General features: G+C 39.1%; 1 protein-coding gene across 4 annotated transcripts in view; it reads right to left on the minus strand.

The window, feature by feature from the left end:
* usp25 (ubiquitin specific peptidase 25) overlaps positions 1-6657 on the minus strand; it is a 42446-nt gene extending 35789 nt beyond the window's left edge. For 3 of the 4 annotated variants that reach the window (XM_061248532.1, XM_061248533.1, XM_061248531.1), the window contains exons 1-3: positions 6431-6657; positions 2105-2182; positions 1483-1627 (exon numbers count right to left, since the gene is read on the minus strand). In XM_061248532.1, the coding sequence (XP_061104516.1) occupies positions 1483-1627; positions 2105-2182; positions 6431-6472 (265 nt within the window). In that variant the 5' untranslated portion in view covers positions 6473-6657. The remainder of the gene's footprint in view (positions 1-1482; positions 1628-2104; positions 2183-6430) is intronic. The other variant, XM_061248534.1, reaches the window with a different exon arrangement.
* Positions 6658-22361: the final 15704 nt, after the last annotated feature.

The following is a 22361-nucleotide window of genomic DNA, read 5'->3' on the forward strand; positions in this document are numbered from 1 at the left end:
AGTTTACTCTTAGCTAAAAACCTTAGCGCTGTTATGCATAGCACTTAGAAGTTAAAAATAATCACTAAAAAGTAAGACCTAATCAAAGTTTGACACCATTCTTAGGAGTAATTTCAGTGGCTTTATACATACGGCCCCAGGATTCAAAGTGTAATTCCATTCCTCCTTTCATTAGCAGGTGACCATATACCACAATGTTGGCCTTTCCCAAGACATGGCTGTGTTATTAGTTTGTCGAACAAGTATTAAATATTTTAACTGTTTAAAAAAAGATTAAGAAATAAAACTAATTTAAACATTCTACCTTAAGTCTAAATCATTGATAGCGACTCCACATAGACTTCATTACAGTTGGGAGAACCTTGTATTGCCCAATTGGGACCAAGTATTTAAGCTCATATATAAAACCACAAAACTCTTCAAGAAGATACTTTCAATTTAAATTAATGAATACATTTTTACCAACAAAAAAACTAAACATGCTAAACATGAGGTATTGAACAGTCTAACCAGTGTAGATTCTGCCAGGAAGAAACTGAAACTACTTCTCATTTATTCTGGTATTGCCCATTTGTAGCCATTTTCTCGGTTCAGGTCTGGAGGATGCCTAAAACATTTAAAGAATTTATCCACCCTGTTACGGACGATACTGACTTTTAAAACGACATCAGTTTATTGTGGAGGGTGATATTACACAAAGAACTAAACTTATTACACAAACATATGAACAAGATGAGAAGCTGTAGCTCTCTCACAGCACCCATAGTGCACTACTCCATATGCCACACTGTAGTACAAGAGTTTCAGCAAAATCTGAGCCTCACAAAACTTTCATGTTGACATCCACAGGAATAACTGCAATCAAGACAACAAGAGGCCTCGGGTTTTCGGCACGTCCTTAAGAAGGTTGACAGCAGCATTTCGTCCAATGGACTCTTGAGGACAGCGTAACCTTGGCAGGATGAACTCAGCTGTGTGCAGCAGCTGCAGACTTGTGGCAATAGTCTTCTAATGAATGTTGGGTTTGCTCAAAGGTACACAAAGTAAGAAACATTACCCCACCTCTTGGCCATCTAAACCAAACAGTTGTTGAATTAGGTTTTCCATTTCAGTTGCGGACAAAAAATCCATACCCGAATATGACATACTACCTGTGATTGAAGGATACATTTTGAAATATGGGGGGAGGGGGGTAAATAAATAAAAAAATAAAAAACAGCACACACAGCACTTTGTGTCGTTGTGTCGCTTTTGATTCATTACTAGTGCCCAATAAGGAAAAGTAGTTTGCAAAAAGGAGGTTTCAAAAGCTCGCCTCATCTGGGCCTAATTTGATCATTTTCAGCTAGATTATCAAGGGGCAATGATTCACGATTTCATTTGGGACTGGGGGGGAAATCTAATACTCTGGGACTTTGACAACTGCAGAAACTCGCATCACAACAGAGCAGGCTACTTGATCTACAGTGAAGCAATACCTACTTGTATCAGCCTGGCTGCCCACGCTGATGTATCGGTCATTCCCGACTTGCGCTGTTTGGTAGTATGTGGTTTCATCCTGCTGGGGGACCTTGGCGTTCTTCTCAGTTAAAAAGGCCACAGCCTCTGCGAGGTCACCATTACTGACCTTTAATGAGACGCAAGGAAAAATAAAGCAAAAACTAACATTACCCGCCATCATGAAACACAGCCAATTCTAGCGCTTCGAGCATACTGAGCCATATAATCGCACACAGCTTGAAGCTATTTTGTTATTTCATTTTATACTAGTTGTTATTTCAGGTCACATACTTTAATTTTTATATGCATCACCCCTTATAGTGGTCTATATGGTTTTATTTGCATAAACAATTGTGTAAGAGGTATTTAAACATTACAAAGATCTGTTTTTGTGTTTTGACAAGACTGGATTATTTTAATGAAAATGTCTGATTCACATTAAATAAATAATATGATTGACATTTTTCACAAGCCATTCCGTAACATCTTGACATTATACATTAATTCCACATGCATGCTACAACTTGAAGAAGCAATCAGGAAAGGAGGAAGGTGTTACTATATGACAGCAGAGTGCATCTAGGTGTACTGGACATTGCGGTACCTGCAGGGCCTGTTGTAGGAGCTGGACATCTGTGGTTCCAGTGACTTCTCTCAGCTGGTTCAGTAGAGTCTGCTGGTGCTGCCAGGAGGAATGCACAAACAAGGCTGATCAACATATTATTAACACACTTCACGCACCCGAAGTTAAATGGAGTTGAGCAATGCCCTTTACTCCACGTCGCTTTGGAAAAAAAGTGTCAGCCATGTAACATGTAAAGACCAGAGAAATCCATCAGATTTGTACTACATTCAGCTAATGGAATATTTCGCCATACACTACCAAACAAAAAAGTTAGTGGTGGTAACCCAGGAGTTAGTAACTAAATTAATCCCATGGCATGGACATGATAACCAACACTGCATGTGAAGTGCCAGTTTAGACACAGTGAAGAAAACTGCTCAATTCATCATCCACTAAAAGAGATTAAATTATACTGTCAATGTATTTTACAAACTGATGATTAAATTATCCAGTGTATTGTCTAAAACAGAGGACTAGTCAGTATTAAAGTATTTTTGAACAAATTCAGTCCTAATTTTCCAGTGATTACTTTGGTGCTGAGAAATTCATTTTTCTTGATTCAGTTCAAAAACATCCCGTACTGCCTTATCACCATTCAATGCAATGGGATTTACCACAACAGATTTTTGGACACACCTATTACTCAGCCAAGCTCTCTTTCATCAAGCTGTCAAGTGCAATATTCACTTAAGTTGGAGAGAGAATGTCTGGAAGATACAGCTGCAACAAAGCTGGCTATAAAAATGCTGTTATGACCAAGAACATTGCTGGAGTGGAAGCCATTAACAGATTACGAATACAGTATAGAGACATTTGATTAAATAGTCAGGTTTAAAATATGCCAACATATAATTTGAAATAAAACTGGACAAAGATCCTTCCCGACCAGAAATTAAAGTCAAATACTTGTGTGCACATAAATGCACCAAAATTCACTGACAGAAACCTTGACTGCTGGCGTTTTGGGCAACAGATCATTTAAAGCCATGACATCATAAGGGCTTGCTTATACTTGTCTAAGCCACACATTTAGGCATGCAGAAAAAGTTTAAATAACAAAAGCAGTAGTATGATGCAGGCTTCCCATCTCCTGTTTGTTTGTAGTTAATACAAATCAGCTGATGTGTTGGTATACACGTCAACAAGTGCTGTAATTGAAGACCTCACATTAAAAGTGCTATAAATAATGCAGCCTCACTTTCTGTTCACCTTGTTGAGACAGAGCAATATATAGCTGTTGTTCTATACCTATTGGAGCGCCGTCCTGTGCACAGCATGACTTGTTGCCTCACAAGACTGATACGAACCCCCAATGCCCATTGCTTCCACAGTGTCCGACTGCCTCTATTTACCAGGTGAATATAACCACTACCACACTAACAAGCTAATACAGAGACAAGTACTTGGGGGTCAGCCATTCATAAGTTACAGCACCATCCCTCACAGTTCCAGTGTAAAAAATCTACTACACCAAGCAACTGTGCTCCTGTAACAAATGTAACCTCCCTTACAATCAGTAAAAATATATACAATTGAAGCACAGACTCCATTCAAACCTTCACCCACACTACTAAATAATTTCTTTATAAACTACTTGTGGATACGTATCCCTCATTTCAATATCAAAATTTGATGTTTCTGAAATTAGTAGCTGGCTTGGAGTTAAGAATTTCTGATTTCAAATTTAATTCTGGGGATCTTATTTTCAAGTGGTCCTACAAGCAATACTAAAACTCTTTGCATTTGAATGGATCTCTATGGGAATTGGAGGGTGGGACTAGATGTGAATTACACTGATGCAGTATGAAACATATTTGTTGGCTAAATGGCTTTAAGTCATGAAAAGTCCAAGGTATCAAACCAGCCTAAAATGACCGCTAGATGTACAATAGCTACATCAAGGGTTGTTTCTCCTGAATATTTTTTTCATTGAGATGAACAGCAAAATTAATCAAGATAAATTATTCTTGTAGAACCTACTGCATATCTGGCAGCAGCATGACAGTTTGAGGCTTGATGACTTGAAGCCATTTAGCCAAAAAATGTATTCCATACTGTACCAGTTTAATGTACAGCTAAATCTAGTCCCACCCCTGAATTCCCATATAGATCCATTCAAATGCAAAGAGTTTTAGTATCAATTGAAAGACAACCAGAAAATAAGATATTCAGACTCTGATGATGTTGATAGGTCACAGACATCAGGAAGTCATTGCAGGCAAAAAGAATGCAACCAAAATATGCACCCAGCTCCTGACAAAAGACTGAAGCTTGGTTCATACTTGGATGGGAAAACTAAGTTGCTGCTGGACAAGAGTAGGTGTTGAAGCGAGTCCCCCCCCTCATCATTGTAAGCACTTTGACTATCTAGAAAAGCGCTAAATAAATGTAATCATCCATCTAAATACAAATTTGATATTAGGTTCACTTGGCTCAAACGTTGAAATTAGGGACTACATATAAAAAGTGCTCTAATTACTGCATGGCAAAATGTATAAAAATCTCCTTTAATAAAAGATGACCCTGTGCTTTGACCACGTGTGAATTGTTTGATGACAAGCAGAAGGCGGCAAGGTGATTCCAAACTTTGGACCGGGGGTGTGCATTTAAAAAGAAGAAAGAAATTTTTTTTTTAAAAGGCATTAAAAACACTTTCACAATATTTGTGGATTCAATATAATACAATTTTTTTTCTATACTGAAACGCAACGTGACGGCTATTTCCTCAGAGCATTACACAAAACAAACATTTGAATTATTCGTAGTTACTTCTGTATACTTGTGTTTATCAATTCGTACAAAAACAAATAAAAACATGCCCCATGCTGCACCATAGGATTATGCCTTTAGATATGAAGGCAGCAGCACTGTAAACGCCATTAAACTGTATCAGTCCAGTTATGTAACCAATTATGTGGTTTACAAGCCAAAGACAGCAATTGTGGGGATGATCCAAGGCTCGCGGGACCTTTATATGGATTAGTTAAGATAGCGTTCCTTGCACATGCATTTAAGCAAAATGGCAATTACACAGTTACACTGTTGACTAAATGTAGATAATTTACCAATCTGGAAAGTAAGTAACCGTATCGGAATAGCTAGCCAGAGGAAAATGCTCAATGTGCAGCGATTGCGCACTTATATTTCAGTATTGGTATGTAACTTGGCTAACACAGCGTAAGAAAATAACTTATTTACATAGTATCATGCGTGTCCTAACAAAACGTCGAGACGATTGCGCATAGAATAATATTAGTTAGCAGAAAGCTAGTATAACCAACTTGTTTGCAGCACCTTAAGAAATATGTCCACACTGGTACCACTAGGATTCAGAAAGTGGACCACGTCCAAAATACTAGGATCAGGCTTTAATTTACGCTGGCAACCCCACACGTAAACAAATATTTCATAAGTGTAATTTGAGCAGCTAGCTAGATTGCTGGCGTGGCTAGCTAACTTAGCCAAGCACTAGGCGCGCGGTTGTTTTCTGCGCTGACGTGAAAGCTAGCTCACGTTAGCAATCTTCACCCAAGTCCCAGGGTGTTCGTTTGGCTGAAAGGGAATGTTAGCAAACCATCGATGACAACAACATACCACATTTAGCTATCAATACTGTAACACATCGTAAACCACATAGGTACTTAGCAGGCTATGTTCGTTAATATACTCATTAGAAGTTGTATAACTAGCGAAAAATCATGACAACTAACGTTAGCTAATGTGAGTTAAGCAAGGCGTTTTATCTAATAGCGTACTGACTAGCTACCTTGCTAATGTGAGCTAGCTACTGTCACGCCTTTACCAAGTCAGCCAGCTAGCATGCAAGCTATGTAAACAAGCTCACACAACATGGTTTCGTGAGCTAATTCCGTCACTGGCAAGTTGGATATGTTGTTAAAATAAGTTAATATTGCCCGACGAACTATAGTAAATACAGTTAGCTGCATCAAATATTCAGTCAGCTAGCCTAACTGAAAAGAATAAGGGATATGTAGACAACGCAGCCGTAGGAAGGAGTTAGCAAGCTCGCCAACTCTTGGCTAACATAATTTCGTTCAGCTAGCTTCTAGCTAACTAGGATAACTTTAGCACCCTAGCTGGTAAAACATTATCCTAGCAAGCGTAATGGGGCAAAGACGTCACTTGGCTAACTATCGTGCATTTTAATTACTATCAAGGTAGCTAGCTAGTGATGTTCCTGGAAAAACTTGAATCCTCGCACTCAACTGTACGAGGTGCCGAGGATCTCAGCTACTGAGTCTCTAGCCTGCATAACGCTAGCAGCACTTCCAAATACAAGCTTACCTTCTGAGAATGTTGCTGGAGGACATTCTGCTCCACGGTCATGGCCGGTTGAGAAGGAAATAAAAATGTAAAATTACAAACAAGAGTAAAACGCTTTGCTAAAACCAACAGAATTAAAAAAACAGTTAAGATGTCCCCCTTTTAATCAGCGCAATAGCAGGCGCCATGGGAAATGCAGGCAAGGAAGGAAAAATGCATGTATCTATCAACACGATTGCTTTTCTGTGTTCCATTAGTCGAGTCTGGGTAGACTGCATTTACGTCATTGGTCTGTTAACCGTCAAACGTGATTTACGTGAACTAACAAACAGCATACAAGATCCCGAAGATCACCTCCGAGTAATGCTGCGTTCCATTTACCGTCGGAGGTCGGAATTTCAGAGATGAAATGTCTAACTTCCAAGTGTTCCAGGTTCACGATGCCAAACATAAACAAAAAACATGGCTCACCGTGAAAAACTGGTGGTGTTTTTTTGGTGGCAAGTGTATAACCACATGAACTGTCCGCATTCTGCACTGACCCAACGGCAGAAATATACTGGTTAACTCTGCTGCATTGCTAACTCAGTAAATGGTATGTTTTACATTTTCCCAAATAACATTTATGCAGAGAAGATAACTTTCCGAGATCATTTCATTTGCCCTAACCAGCTAATTAAAACATTGGCAACATTGTGTCACGTCAATTCACGTGCAGAGCAGGCTTTACTATCCCCAATACACAAGAGTGGAAACATTAGACCCAAATAACTACCGAGGCATTTGTGTAAGCAGTAATCTGTGGAAGGTTTCCCGCAGTATTATTAACGCCCGAATACTGGCCTTCCTTAAGAACAATGCCTTTGAGTAAAGGACAAATTGGCTTTCTACCAAACCACTGAACTACTGATCATATTTTCACCCTACAAACTATAATTAATCAACATGTACACCAACAAAACAAAATATTTTTTGCATGCTTTATTGATTTAAAAAAAGAATTTGATTCCATTTGACAAGAAGGTTCCTGTTATTAGATTGTCCAAAATGGTGTAGGGGCTAAAGTATATGCCATAATTAAATCTATGTATGCATTGATAAATGTGGAGTAAAAATTGGCAATAAAAGGACTGATCTCTTCACTCAAGGGTGAGGTGTAAGGCAGGGATGTAACTTGTCCCCTACTCTATCTACAGCCCCTGGCTAGGCATAGAGACAGACAGATACAATTCAGGCAAACGTTCCAAATAACAATAAACAGCATACAATCAATCAAAGCATTTACATACAGAATTGTAAAAATCAGTATGAAAATCCTTGAAATTATTTAACGGGACAAGGGATCTTAGTTTATGCGCTTCTGCATCTTGAAAATAATTCTAGATAAAAGGGGCAAATAATTTAAAACAGGACTGACCAAACTTGGTTTTCACACATGGTGTGTCTAAAATCAAATAATCAGACTGTGTGGAATAGTTATTGGCCTTCAGCGTGATTAAAGTCGAGAGGTAAGGGGGAAGTTTCATGATAAGGGCCTTATGTATAAACGCGATGCAATGCTACTCTCATCTTTTTGTTAAGGAGGGCCATCCAACTTTATCATAAAGTACACAATGGTGGGTGCATAATCCCCAGTAATGAAGTGCAAGGTGCTGTGATAGAGAGAATCAAGAACTTTCAGTTGTAGCAGTAGCATGCCTATAGATAATACCCCCATAATCAAATACAGACAATACAATTGATTGTATAATGATTTTCCAATTAGCAGGAGAAAGGCATGCTTTACTTCTATAGCGGAATCCCAGTTTAATTCTAAATATTTAAGAAGTTCTCCCCCCGTGCCTTGTCATCATGGTAAATAGTTGGCATTTTATATACCGCCTGAGCTAATGTCGCCCCATATCATCATGTCAAGCTTCGATCTTGAGGAAAGCCTGCTGCTACATGCAAATTTCCTGGAAGACAAGAAGCCACCGCTGTATGTCCTCTTCTGTAGCTCCAGGTTGGCAGCTAGACAACACATCTCAATCGGGGACTGGCCCGCTGAGGAAATTCTCTCCGCCTTATGCCATGATTATGGCATTCAAGCTTATGGCATTCAAGCTCCCCCTGATCTTTCGCATCAAGAGCTTTTCCAGTTTTTCAGAGAGCATGTTGCATCTCCGACAGAGATCACATCTTCCCCTATAGCCACTGGGCGAAAAGCGACCACCAAAATGAAAAACTGCACCTGAGATTTCAGTTCTACTGCACCAGCCTCCAAACAGCCAAGGGTCCAACTAGCAACTACGACCCGGTCCTGTCCACTTTGTCCAGGGATTTGTCATGATCTGTGTTTTCTGTCCTGTTATATGTCTAAGTCCTTAGCGTTTCCATTCTTAGTTCCCCTCTGTGGCCACCATAGTCTGTCTTCCGTGTTCACTCACCTTCATTCATTCATTTAGAATCCAAGCTCTGGAGTCTCAGCTTCCTATGGTAACCCTCTCCAGGCTACTTGAAGAAGCAGAGCCGTCCGCAGGATTCTCAGGTAACTCCAGCCCCCAACCACCAGTCAACCAGGCCTTCCTGCCCAAGAGATCACTCGCCACGCCAATTCCAGCTGTGGCCACTGGTGTGATTTTTCTTCCACCTGTAGCTGCCATCACTCCTCAATTGAGAGTGCAGTTTCTGCCAGGTAATGGCATTAATTTAGTCAGAATTCTGATACTAATGACAGATGCATTATAGATTGTGCTGATGTTTCTGTTGTGTTTAAGGAAAGTGACCCTTGATTTACAAAGAATCTCACCACGGTGGCATTCTATGTGGCTTTTGGGCGTACAGAGATATTATCTGTGAGGTGTACCCTGATAGGCGTAAAGTGCCGGACACTTACCATGCCATATTGTTGGATTGCCCTCGACGGTCACAATATGTAAAAAATAAATAAGCTCATCAATGTCCAGGAGCTCTGCAAAGCCCTGAAGTAGCATCCAAACCGCTGTTTTGTGCTTCATTGGTTGTCTGGCTTAGTTCAGGGTTCTTGGCTGGTTAAACTTTTTTTCTGCTCTAACCTCCAGTAAGGAAGTAGAGCAACATGATTGGTCCTTTCACTACATCACCTTTCTACGTGTTTTACATAAATCCTATAGGCTTCGCCACAAGGTAATACTCGTCTCGCCATAGATCCCCATTCAATTGATGTTCAAAGCATTAATAACCTAATTCCCTTCTAACCTATTTCACTCTTCCATGCTACAGTAGACCACGCCATTCAATTCATTACATCAGCAGGGAAAGGTTGGTTAGGAAAAGCTGACATCACAGACACTTTCAAAATCATGCCTCTTACATTACATTTGGCAGACGCTTTTATCCAGAGCGACATACAGTTGATTAGGCTAAGCAGGAGACAATCCTCCCCTGGAGCAATGCAGGGTTAAGGGCCTTGCTCAAGGGTCCAACGGCTGTGCGGATCTTGTTGTGGCTACACTGGGATTACGAACCCCCTGCCTTGCCTGTCCCAGTCATTTACCTTAACCACTACGCTACAGGCCGCCCCCCTTTTCAGTTATCTCAGGTAGGCCATGGTAGTCTGCCCACTTCTCAGCATCAGTTGATTCACCAACTTCAACCAACATTGCTCTCTGAATTAAGGAGGTTCCTTTTTTCGCTGCTAATCTCACTTTAGAAAACCCACCACCTCCCCAGCTCCACCTTTTCTTTTGTCTTTGATCGTGTTACATGTTTTCTTTTCACTGAAGTTAATAGTTATGGTTGTTTAAACCTTTTCGTCCATATTACTATTACGTATTATCATGTGTGTATTTTATGATATTAAATTAGTCTTATCTATATACACTCACCAAGCACTTTATTAGGGACATTTATTAATCAGCCAATGGTGGGGCAGCAGTGCAATGCATACAATCATGTAGATATGAGTCAGGAGCTTCAGTTAATGCTCACATCAACCATCAGAATGGGGAAAAAATGTGATCTACGTGACATTGACCACTGCATTTCTTTCATGTTTTGAAAAGTGAAAGTATGTATTTTGCAATATAACATTAATTAAATTAATTAATTGTAATTGTAAAATAAATTACAATGGCTTGAAAATTACATAATTTTTTGGTTGTAAATATATGTATGAGAATAGATTCAAGTTGAACAGACTGTTCTCAAACTGTAAATAATTGAGAAAAAATGATATTGATAATGTAGATATTCTTGAAAATTCTTGAATATTTTCTTTATTGAGAAAATAAAGACTTTGCTAACTAAATAACTTACGTTGTGGTCTCGCTTGTGGATCCCCCATTCTGAGTGCCTGATAGACACTTTCACTTAATCTAGGTTTCTTCTCAATTATACCAACAGAAATGCAGAGCTAGTGCAGAAAATAGCTTACCTCTCTGGAAACCTGCACTGTTTTTGGAGGGAAATTTGAAATAGGAGTTGTTGGCGCAGCACTGATGACATCAGAGGACAATGACTGATTAATAGGAATGTTGTTCCTGGAACAACAATCGTGATGATGATGATCTAGGACCATATCATACTTTCATAAATCACGTTATCCGTAATCACACAGTCACTCATAAACGGTAAAACATATTTTCTGCACACAGCTTCATTTGTTGGTAACACAATGTCTGGACTGACCTTCGAACATTAGCCTCTAGAATTTCTTGATATTTGGTGGAATTCATTCTTCCTTCCATTCGCACAATATTTCCTGTGCCCCCAGCTGCCACACAACTCCAAAGCATAATGGATCCACCTCCATGCTTAACAGTTGGCAAGGTGTTCTTCTCTTTTTTCTTTCTTTGGTGGTGGACAAAAAGTTCAATTTTGGTTTTGTCAGTCCAAAGCACATTATTCCAAAAGGCTTCAGGCTTCTCAATGTTTTCTTTTGCATACTGCAGATGCTTAATTTTGTGTTGAGGTTGTAGGAAAGGCAACAAAGATTTTGTTTCATAATAATAATAATAATAATAATAATACACTTCATTTGTATTGCACCTTTCATAAAAAAATCAGCTTAAATTGCTTTATATTAAATACATGAAAATGAACATAAAAACAGGGATAAAATGTCATCATTAAAACCCCCCAAAATAATAAAATAAATAGAATACATAAAATTATAAAATAGTTAAGAGTTAAGGAAATAGTAACAAGGAATAAGAATAAACATAATAAATACATAGAATGTATAAATTACCAAACAGGTTGTGGAGTATATACCCAAACAACAACCAACAACAAATAACCAAACAAGACGGACTCTGTTTCCCTGTGCATCCCCTGAGTGGGATGATTGTGGGAATATGTATTATCAAACACTAAATTCCAGGCAACAACCACAATCAAATCAAATAACAAGACAAGACAAACACTTTTGGGCCCTTCCCCTGTGCGTCCCCCAAGTGGGACAACACTATGTGGGAATATCTATAACCAAACACTGTGAATTCAAAGCAACAACCATAATCAACAATCAACAAAACTGGATACATACAACATTAAAGAAGAAGCAGTGCATAAGCAGAAAGCAAGTGCAAGTGCAAAATAAGCATCAGGAAAGTCGAAGGTAGTTAAAGGCTAAAATGAAGAGATACATTTTTAGCTTTCTTTTAAAAATATTTAGCGAGCTGGCTTCCCTGATATCTTTAGGTAGTGTGTTCCATAGCTTTGGGGCGTAATTGACAAAGACTGCATGCACAATTTTCTGTCGGCTGTTGCTGGGAACCTCCAATAAACAGCAGTAGATTGCAGTGTTCTTGAAGGCAAATAGTTTACATTAAGTTATTATACATTATCTTGGTCCTAGCCCATGAAGAGCTTTGTATATAAGGAGGAGGACCTTAAAGTTAAATCTAAATGCTACAGGAAACCAGTGCAGAGCAGCTAAAAGGGGACTACTGTGCTCTCTGGTTAATAGCCGAGCTGCAGAGTTTTGAATGAGCTGAAGTCTCTGTGTTTTTTGGTAAAGGTAAAAGTGCATTACTGTAATCAAGTCAGCTGGAAATAATGATTATGATTTCATCATCTTGTTAATCTGAGACCTGAAGCTTAGATATGAATCTAAAATGACACCAAGACTTAGGTAGTTCATTTCCCCCGGTTATTAAACAGCATTTCTCTTTTTGTTTCAGGGCCGACTAATAGGATTTTAGTTTTTTAGTTTTTTTTTCTCATTTAATTATTGCTAATCCATTTATTTATTGCCAAGAGACAGGTAGTAATGGAGTTTATAGGTGCAGCATCATTCATTTAGCAGAGATGTAGAATTGTGTGTCATCTGCATAACTAAATGGGGCGGCCTGTAGCGTAGTGGTTAGGGTAAATGACTGGGACACGCAAGGTCAGTGGTTCTAATCCCGGTGTAGCCACAATAAGATCCGCACAGCCGTTGGGCCCTTGAGCAAGGCCCTTAACCCTGCATTGCTCCAAGGGAGGATTGTCTCCTGCTTAGTCTAATCAACTGTACGTCGCTCTGGATAAGAGTGTCTGCCAAATGCCAATAATGTAATGTAATAACTATTGAAACATACATTGCGCTCTCAAATTATGTCAGACCAACCAACTTTCCAAGATGATTGATTAGGATATCACGATCAATCGCATCAAATGTTGCGCTTAAGTCTAAGAATTGAGACCTTATTTTCATCAGAAGTACATTGCATTGTTGTCCTCTCAACAGCTAGGCCTGTGTGGGTTCTTCTGAGCATTTTGCACCAGGTCTCGGGCCACTTCTTTTCCTTGACTTCAACTGTTCCATTTATCTTCCTGGTATGCAGAAGAGCATCTCTGAATACTCAATGAGTCAAACCTCTGTAGGGTCCTCGCACGGGCCGCCAAATAACATAGGGATTTTACTCTCTACGAAACCAGGGCACCAATTAATGTAGTGTAGCAGTATAACTGCAAAAAGTAATCAGTCTCATAAAATTACTGTTATCAGAAATATCTAACCACAAATTTTGTATTTTAATTAATAATTAAAATAACCATTATCAATGATTAAACATACCGATAACCTGAAGGTTGGAAGTTCTTTGAAAGACTGCTTTAACTCGGTCTATGTGACGGCAAAACACCGGGTTCAATAAAATAAATTTATTAAACAAACGTACAAACACAGAACAGATAAACTAATGGGAAGTTTGTTCGCTGGTTCTTTTTCCAGGTGGAAAAGTTTGTTTCTGTTGTTCGTTGCTGAGCTTTGCAGGGGTAAACTGATGTAGCGTTCTGCGTACACCAGTTTCCACTCGCTATAGGCCACTAAGTTACCGCGAGGTAACTAGGTGTGTCCATAGGCCTGGTAGTGTGCCGTGTAAAATTCAGCCTCTGTCCGAGTATCGGAGCAGATGGGGTGAAGAAAATGGTCCAAGGGGGTGAAAATGGGAAGAAGAAGAAGAGCCCAAGAACATGTCTTGCTCTTATACGGGAAAGTTTATTGCTCCCGCCATTACGGATTGGCTGAACCAAGCTAGACTTCATGCGGGGTGGACGTCGCGGAATTGTCCTGTGGGATTGTGGGAAATATGGATCCTACACCTCTGAGTAGATAGGATACAGCAGCAGTGTAATAAATAAAGTGCTCACTGATTGTATATCAATAAAGGCCACACCATTGGTCATGCCTATAATGTTATCAATTTATTTTGTAATCTGTTACCTATTCAAGCATATTATACTGTCTGCACGGCCTAGTGGGCAAGAGTACACTGTAACTGCAGAGAAGATGTGCAATTAAGCCCAAAACACATCAAAGTTCTGTACGTTTTGTGTTGTGTTGTCCCACATTGTTCCACAAAATCTAACTCTTTGTCCTGCATTTGGACTGTTTGCATCTGGTCATCTTATGCATTCAAAAATTTAGCCTGACTAATATGAGCAATACAGTAGCCTACTACTCTGGCTGACCTGAATTCTCTCAGCTTTAGGCTGATTGGAGAGTATAAATTGCCCGAGGGTATGAGTGTGTGAGTGAATGGTGTGTGTGCGATGGACTGGCGACCTGTCCAGGGTGTATTCTTGCCTTTCGCCCAATGTATGCTGGGATAGGCTCCAGCCTCCCTGCGACCCTGTTCAGGATAAGCAGGTTAAGATAATGGATGGATGGATGTATGCTTACATTGGTCCACATGTGGTACTACACAAGTGTGGGCATTGCCTAATTAGCTTTTTGCACAGTTTTGAAATTCAATATGGCCAGTATACTAAAGGTATGTAGAAAAATGTTCCTGTCAAAAAAGACAACATAAGATATATTTTGTTTATCAGACTCATTAGACTCCCCTTTGTTCCCAGTCCTTGAATACTGTTTCATGGAGGAGCCAAGTTTATCAGCAAGTAGAAGAGGGTTGAGGTGGCCTTACTGAAAGGTAGAATAGAGAGCAGATGATAGCAGAGATGGTTAGAAGATGAGTGCATTTTAGCATCAGCCATGTTCTATTTTTCTCCCCAGAAGGAGAGCTTTGGAAATGTGGAGGCACACAGAGTAGGGTTATAGCGTGGGCAGGGATGAGTGGTGTAATAACTCAGCTTCCAGTTGTGCTGCAACCTTGTGTGTAGGAGGGAGGTCATGTGTGGAAGCGTTGTATTGTGGACTGAGGGAAACAGAAATATACTGTATTAGATGGAGGGTGTGTGCAGTGTATTGCAAAAGGGACAGTTTATAGTCCAGCAACAGTGTATGAATGTTCAATTGCCGCCCAACATAGACTGTGTTCATTAGCAAAAAGTATAAACGCACCCAGAGTATAAACTAAATGTCATTGTGACCAGCGACATCCATTGCATATCGTCAGTCGCAGCAAAGCTCTGTCACTGGACTATAAACTGGCCTTACCTAAAATTGGGCCAAAAGGATCTGTAATAATAATGTAATCTCTTGTATGCACTGTATGCCGTCTTGTTATCAAACTTTGGCCTGTGACCGCGACTACGTTTTGGATTTCCTTTGCTGTGTTTTTTTGCCCCATTACCAAGCCCTTGCTTGGATTATCGATTACGAACTGTTTCGCCTTCTACATTCCTGTTTGCCAGCAACCAACCTGGACAACAGGATAATCAAGAATAATTTCCTTAAAAACCACCACCTCTTCTGTCTGCTTAATATTTCTGGGCTGGAGCCTATCCCAGCATACATTGGGCAAAAGGCAGGAATACACCCTGGACAGGTCGCCAGTCTATCACAGGGCACACACACCATTCACTCACACAGTCATACCTATGGGCAATTTAGACTCTCCAATCAGTCTAACCTGCATGTGTTTGGACTGTGGGAGGAAAACGGAGTACCCGGAGGAAACCCACGCAAACACGGGGAGAACATGCAAACTGTGCACAGAGAGGCCCTGGCCGACGGGGATTCAAACCCAGGACCTCCTTGCTGTGAGGCGGCAGTGCTACCCACTGCACCATCCGTGCCGCCATTATTAATTATTATTATTATTATTATTATTATTATTATTATTATTAATTTACTATAGAAAAATGTCAGAAGAGAGTAATAGGGCTTGCATAACCCAGATTTCTATAATCAATATCAGGATTTGGACACAAATATTCACTTTAGTATGCATATTTTTTCTGATATGATGCACATTATATCAGGGATAACTGTAACCTTTCTTCTATGGCCATTGATTGATCCAGTCTTAGAGGTGAGCAGGGTCACCTGTTTTTTTTTTAAGCTCCCTGTCATGGATCACAATGTGTCTGGCAGACGAGGGGCGCTAAAAACTGCCTCTTGAAACCTGAGGTATAACCAGCAGAGGGAGCTACTCATACCCTCCTACAATACATTATTTTACAAACTTTATTCAGTTGTCTCAATGTTGTTTCATAGGTGCATTTTATGGTGGAGCCACGAAACCCAGGGGAAGCTTACAAAACTCAGAGGTGTAGAGGTGTTGCAGTTTCGTAAGCCTCTGGTGCCAATAGCAAATTTCCCCATTGAAGTCCTTTCAAAACTATGACAGGATAAATGATACCATTTCGGACAGTACTAAATTACTCTCCGGGACCAATTTCTTTTCTGAGCCCCACAGAAGATAATATCAGGGTTTTTTTTTATTCACATTAATGTGTTTGCGCATCTTGTGCAAAAAGCCCCATAGTCAAGCATGGCAGCATCCATGAGCTGGCTTCATGTGCCAATGAGCAGTTCCCATAGAACTGCATGAAACTGTAAGCGGAAGCTGTCTCCAATTATACAGTCAGGTTCAAAATTATTGCCACCCTTGATAAATATGCACAAAAATACTGTAAACTAAAAGATAATATTCTTATTGACTTCTATTTTCTAAAGTGGGGTGCTTTATGAATAATTCAATGGTAGCAACCAAAGTCATACATTTTTCAAAGGAAAAACTTATTTTCACAAAAAACTGGTTACACAATTATTGGCTTGTCTTTTCCTATAATTTGTGATAAGGTTAGACAACACATTTGGAGGGATTTTTGACCATTCCTCCAAGCGGAACTTTTCAAGTGATTGATATGCTTGGGTTTGTCGCTTATGGACTGCCCTCTTCAGTTCAGACCACAGGTTTTTGTCTGGGGACTTAGATAGACATCGCAGAACATCAAAAACTCAAAAAGTTCTGTGTGGTCTGAATACTCTCTGAAGCAACTGTATATGCAGCGTTTTTTGATCAATAAATTCTGGAGCTGATAGTATATTCCGGATGGTCAGGAAAAATAACCATTACATTTTGTTTTTAAGTGCAAGAAGGTTGAACACAGTTTTTCTACTATTAATGACATAAGCTAAATATTTAAAGATAGCATGTATCAGTTTCGCAATTATGTTTGCATGACTATGTGTTAATACCAGGATCTGGATTTTGTTTTAGGCTTACAGTCATTTATGAACTTTGTAAATCCTTCTGCTTTGTCATTTTTAGATATTTCCATTACTTTGCACTGGTAGAAAATGTTCTCCACCAAGCACAGCAGATGGCAGCATTGTGTAAGACTGAATCTAATAAATGTGCAGAGATATATATTGAATGTGTGAAGCAAGTGGGCATCAGGACATAAACACACCTACAAGAGTAGCCCATAGACAAAATCCTCAGGGTACCACTGCTCCCTAAAGGGTTCTATCGTTGAGGGTGTTGTGTCCACTGCTCCAACTCCAGCGATGTCAAAACCTTCTACCATCCATGTTCTGGTAAAGAACACCCAATAAAAGATTGAATAAATTGCAATACCATACATGTAATATACATATGCATTTGTTCCAAAATCTACATTGGTCAGACTAAAAGAGCACGTGAACTTAGAAAGAGAATTGCTGAACATAAAACCACAATCCACACCAAGAATATGGACTATGCGATTGCACACCATTATGGCACGTGGTTCTGTGAATTTTTGGGGTGGAGAAAAAGTCTCTGCTTCACCTAGAGATGGGGACATTATTCAAAAATGACTCCACAGAGAGGCTTTTTGGTTTCACACCCTTAATAGTGTCGAACCCCATGTCTCTTAATCTTGCATATTTTTCCTTATTCAGATACAGTACTGTGCAAAGGTTTTATGCAGGTATGAAAAAATGCTGTAAAATAAGAATGCTTTCAAAAATAGAAATGTTAATAGTTCATTTTTATCAATTAACAAATTGCATGAACAGAAGAAGTTAATGAACTGAAGAAAAATCTAAATCAAATCAATATTTGGCGTGACCACCCTTTGGCTTGAAAAGAGCATCAATTCTTCTAGGTAAACTATGCAGCCTCAAATGCTTCTGTCTCTTCATGTAATCCCAGAAAGACTCGATGATGTTGAGATCAGGGCTCTGTTGGGGCCATGCCATCACTTCCAGGACTCCTTGTTCTTCTTTACGCTGAAGATAGTTCTTGATGACATTGGCTGTATATTTGGGGTCGTTGTCCTGCAGCAGAATAATTTTGGGGCAAATCAGATGCCTCTCTGATGGTATTGCATGATGGATAAGAATCTGCCTGTACTGTACTCAGCATTGAGGAGACCATTAATTAAGAAGGAACCTCCACCATGTTTCACGGTTGCCTGCAGTTAATCACACACCTGACTATATGCCTACAAAATCCCTGACTTTGTGCAAGTGTGCCTAGAAGACCTGATGCTGGTTTGAAGACAAAGGGCGGTCACACCAAATATTGATTTGATTTAGATTTTTCTTCTGTTCACTCACTTTGTGTTGATTGTTAAATGTTTTTAAAAATTAACATTTCTATTTTAGAAAGAATTCTTACTTTACAGCATTTCATACCTGCCTAAAACGTTTGCACAGTACTGTATATATAAGTATGTGGTTATCAGTGCAATGTACTATCAGCTTCTACACATGCACACCTTAATTGTGTAATGGATGGGAGGGTTTATATATACCTCCTGGTGTGGTCCCTGTATTTGCACTCTTGACCCTTTAGAAGAAATTGTAGATGCTGAAATGTCAGTCTTTCCCCTGTTGCATTAAACAGTGTTTTTTGGGTAAGGAGTTCTTATAACCCATACAAGAGCTTTCCGTATTTTAGAGCACTCACTAATTTTCACACATAAAGCACCTTGATAGAGAACAACCTCTTGTACAATGTTATGCCAAGATCTGAATGAAACAATGAACGATATGAAGAATAGCCAACACAATGCAGCCAGAGGGAGCAGCAGAATGTTGAAGCCAAAGCCTTCCCAGTCAGCAGAATGCTCAGTCACAGCACCTGCTCCTCAGTCATGTCGATGGTGATGACATGCCAGTAGTTTGCTGAGGATGAAGCGGTCTCTGCCAGAGCCACTGCCAGGACTTTACAACCCCACAGCTTCCCTGCAATCATGGCCACAGCCACGGTACCTACAGGGGAACCGCACACATCAGCTCTATTAGGTCCAAGGTCATACTGTATGTGCACTCAGATGGTCCAGGGGTCCCACAAGTCTCATGGGTTGATGGAAGATAGGGCACTGTCAGGCTGGGCCATAAGACTTCTTCGTTTTTCATGATTAAGATAGCAGTGTGTGTGTGTGTGCGTGTTTGTGTTTGTTTCTTTAAAGAATTAGCCCAATGCGAAGAATTTAAGAATGATTTGCAATGTTTTTTTCTACTGGCTCTCCGCGGCTATATTCTAGATTTGAGGGGTTTTGTTTGCCTCATATGCTATTTGGGGCTTAGGGCTGATATGTTTTTGTCATGTTTCTGAGTCTGTTAGTTTATTTGTTTAATTCTTGTAATTTATTATTTTTCATTACCATATCTGATTTTCTGTTTATCATCCATTACTGTTCATTGCATATCATCATCCCCTGTTATGTCTGTCAGGATGTTTTCGAGCCATAGTCACTCCCCTGTCTGCGTGCTGTCTGTCTAACTAATAAAATAACAGTCACTTAATTTGGGTAGTTTAGATTTAATCGTGTAACTAACTCACTAACGTTATCTCCCGTTTTCAAGTCTGTAAGTCTGCTCTGTAACTCCGCCTCTCTGTTCTATCACTGATTACTTGCTTAGTTTCAGCTACATGTTTGCATCTGCTCTCCCCTATCACTATGTTCCTTAATTCTGTTCTACTCCCTAGTCCGGAGCTGTTTGTATTATATGTGTGTCTTTGTGCATCCAGTCCGCATTTTCGTTTCCCCCTTGTTATTGTTTCATTACCCCTGTTGTTTATTTGTTCAGCCCTCCTCATTCCTGGGCCCTGCCTAGTATGTCACTTCCCCTCATGTATTTAAACCCCAGTCTCTGCTTTATACCTTGTCAGAACGTTGATCAATTTTCAGTTGCTGATTCATTTGATCATTCAGCCTGATTATGATTAGATTCATGAACGACGCCCTTTCCCATTGACACCGAGTTTGCCTTTTCCTTCTGTTTTGTTTGCTTTCGGATTATTTGGTTTCTTTTTTTCCTTCCACCTCCATCGACTTTGTTTCTATCTAGTTCTTTTTGTACTTCAGCCTGTGATTTTCGGATTATTGACTCCTGCTTTGTTTTTTGACCATTCTTTTGCATCTCGATTCTGGCATTGTTTGAACTCTGATTACCTGGCTTGAAATTGGACTGAATAAAGACAACGCTTTTGCATACTTCCTGGTCTGCGTCTGGGTCCTCTGAATGGTATCTCAGTTTTATTTCCTTCTGTGTTACTCTGTAAAGCGTCTTTGTGACAGTATTCTGTGAAAAGTTCTATAAAAAATAAATTGAATTGAATATCATAATATATAATATTCCATATCAAAATGAAGGACATCAGAAACATTTTCGAAAGATCTGATGCTTTAATACTTACCCGTAAGTTAAGTGAAGTGTCTTTGTGCCTATGCTTTCATGCTATGTCACAATATGTAATGTGGTATTCCGAATGACCAAATGTAAAGAACAAAATTATACCATAACATTCACAAGCTATAATATCACAATTTGGCTGAAATCCTGTGGCCTCCAGAATTATTGACACCTTTGATAAAAATGAAGAAAAAAGGCTGCATATAATAAACAATACAGATAATAATCTATCTATATGTTATGTTAAAATTACATTATATTACAGGCATTTGGAAATGCTCTCATCCAGAGGGACATAAAACAAAGTGCATAACCATTACCAATGACAAGTGTGTGGAAAGACCCAAGAGGGAAGTACAGTTCCAAGTGCTAGGAATGTCCACAAAGATAAGAACTTGGGATTAATCTGATGGCAGACAAATTAAAAAAACGTTTTAGCAAACACAACACTAGTAATAACAAGTAAAGATTTATACCATAACATTCACAAGCTATAATATCACAATTTGGCCGAAATCCTGTGGCCACAAGAATTATTGACACCTTTGAGAAAAATGAAGAAAAAAGGCTGCATATAATAAACAATACAGATAATAATCTATCTATATGTTATGTTAAAATTACATTATATTACAGGCATTTGGAAATGCTCTCATCCAGAGGGACATAAAATGAAGTGCATAACCATACCAATGACAAGTGTGTGGAAAGACCCAAAAGGGACGTACAGTTCCAAGTGCTAGGAATGTCCACAAAGATAAGAACTTGGGATTAATCTGACGGCAGACAAATTAAACAAACGTTTTAGCAAACTCAACACTAGTAATAACAAGTAAAGATTTATGCAGAAACTACGGGAATGCTACAATAAACAGCTTACATAGCCAAACGAAAGCAAGCAATAACACCATTTAAGTAAACACAACCTTAGTAATAATAAAACAAGTATATACAATTGTGAGAACTAAAATAACATATGGGAAACAATATACTTTTATTTTAATACATTTACTCTCATGTTTCAATGTCTTTTATTAAGTAATCTAATTTGTTCTAAAAAATGTAGGTGTCAAAATTATTGTCAGCCCTAACAATTATTGTTAATAAAACCAACAAAGTGAAATTGGCAATAATCAGGTAATGGGTACAAAAAACATATAAATGGTTAAACATAGCACTTAGCACTTGTGGTCTGAATGGAAGTGCAAATCGAGGGATATCAATGATTTGGAAAGTTCGGCAAGGAGGAATGGTCAAATATAATTGTTTATGCTAATGAGACACATATTGATACTTTAACTAATTTTCCACAATTCTATGAAATTTATATATGACATTTGGCATATTTGGAAGAGAGCTTTGAGCTACTGACATTTTAATTTATACAAGGTGTGAGTCAATTATATATTGAAGTGATAGGGTGTTTTGTTCCAAGTTTAGCACACCTCTACTATGCTATAAAAACCCAAAATACAAAATGTTTTTGTATTTCATCTCAAAACATTCAGCAAGAGATTGTCAAAATTGTCATGTGAATGTCAGTCCTGGCATCCATAACGTTGTACTTACATTTAGGTACACAAGGTATTACATAGTAATAATCACCAATTGGATACATTTGGAATTCTAAAAATATCAAGCTGTGGATGGGTACAGTGCATCCGGAAAGTATTCACAGCGCTTCAC

The sequence above is a fragment of the Conger conger genome, chromosome 7, assembly GCF_963514075.1.
Source record: "Conger conger chromosome 7, fConCon1.1, whole genome shotgun sequence".
In the NCBI taxonomy this organism is placed as follows: domain Eukaryota; kingdom Metazoa; phylum Chordata; class Actinopteri; order Anguilliformes; family Congridae; genus Conger; species Conger conger.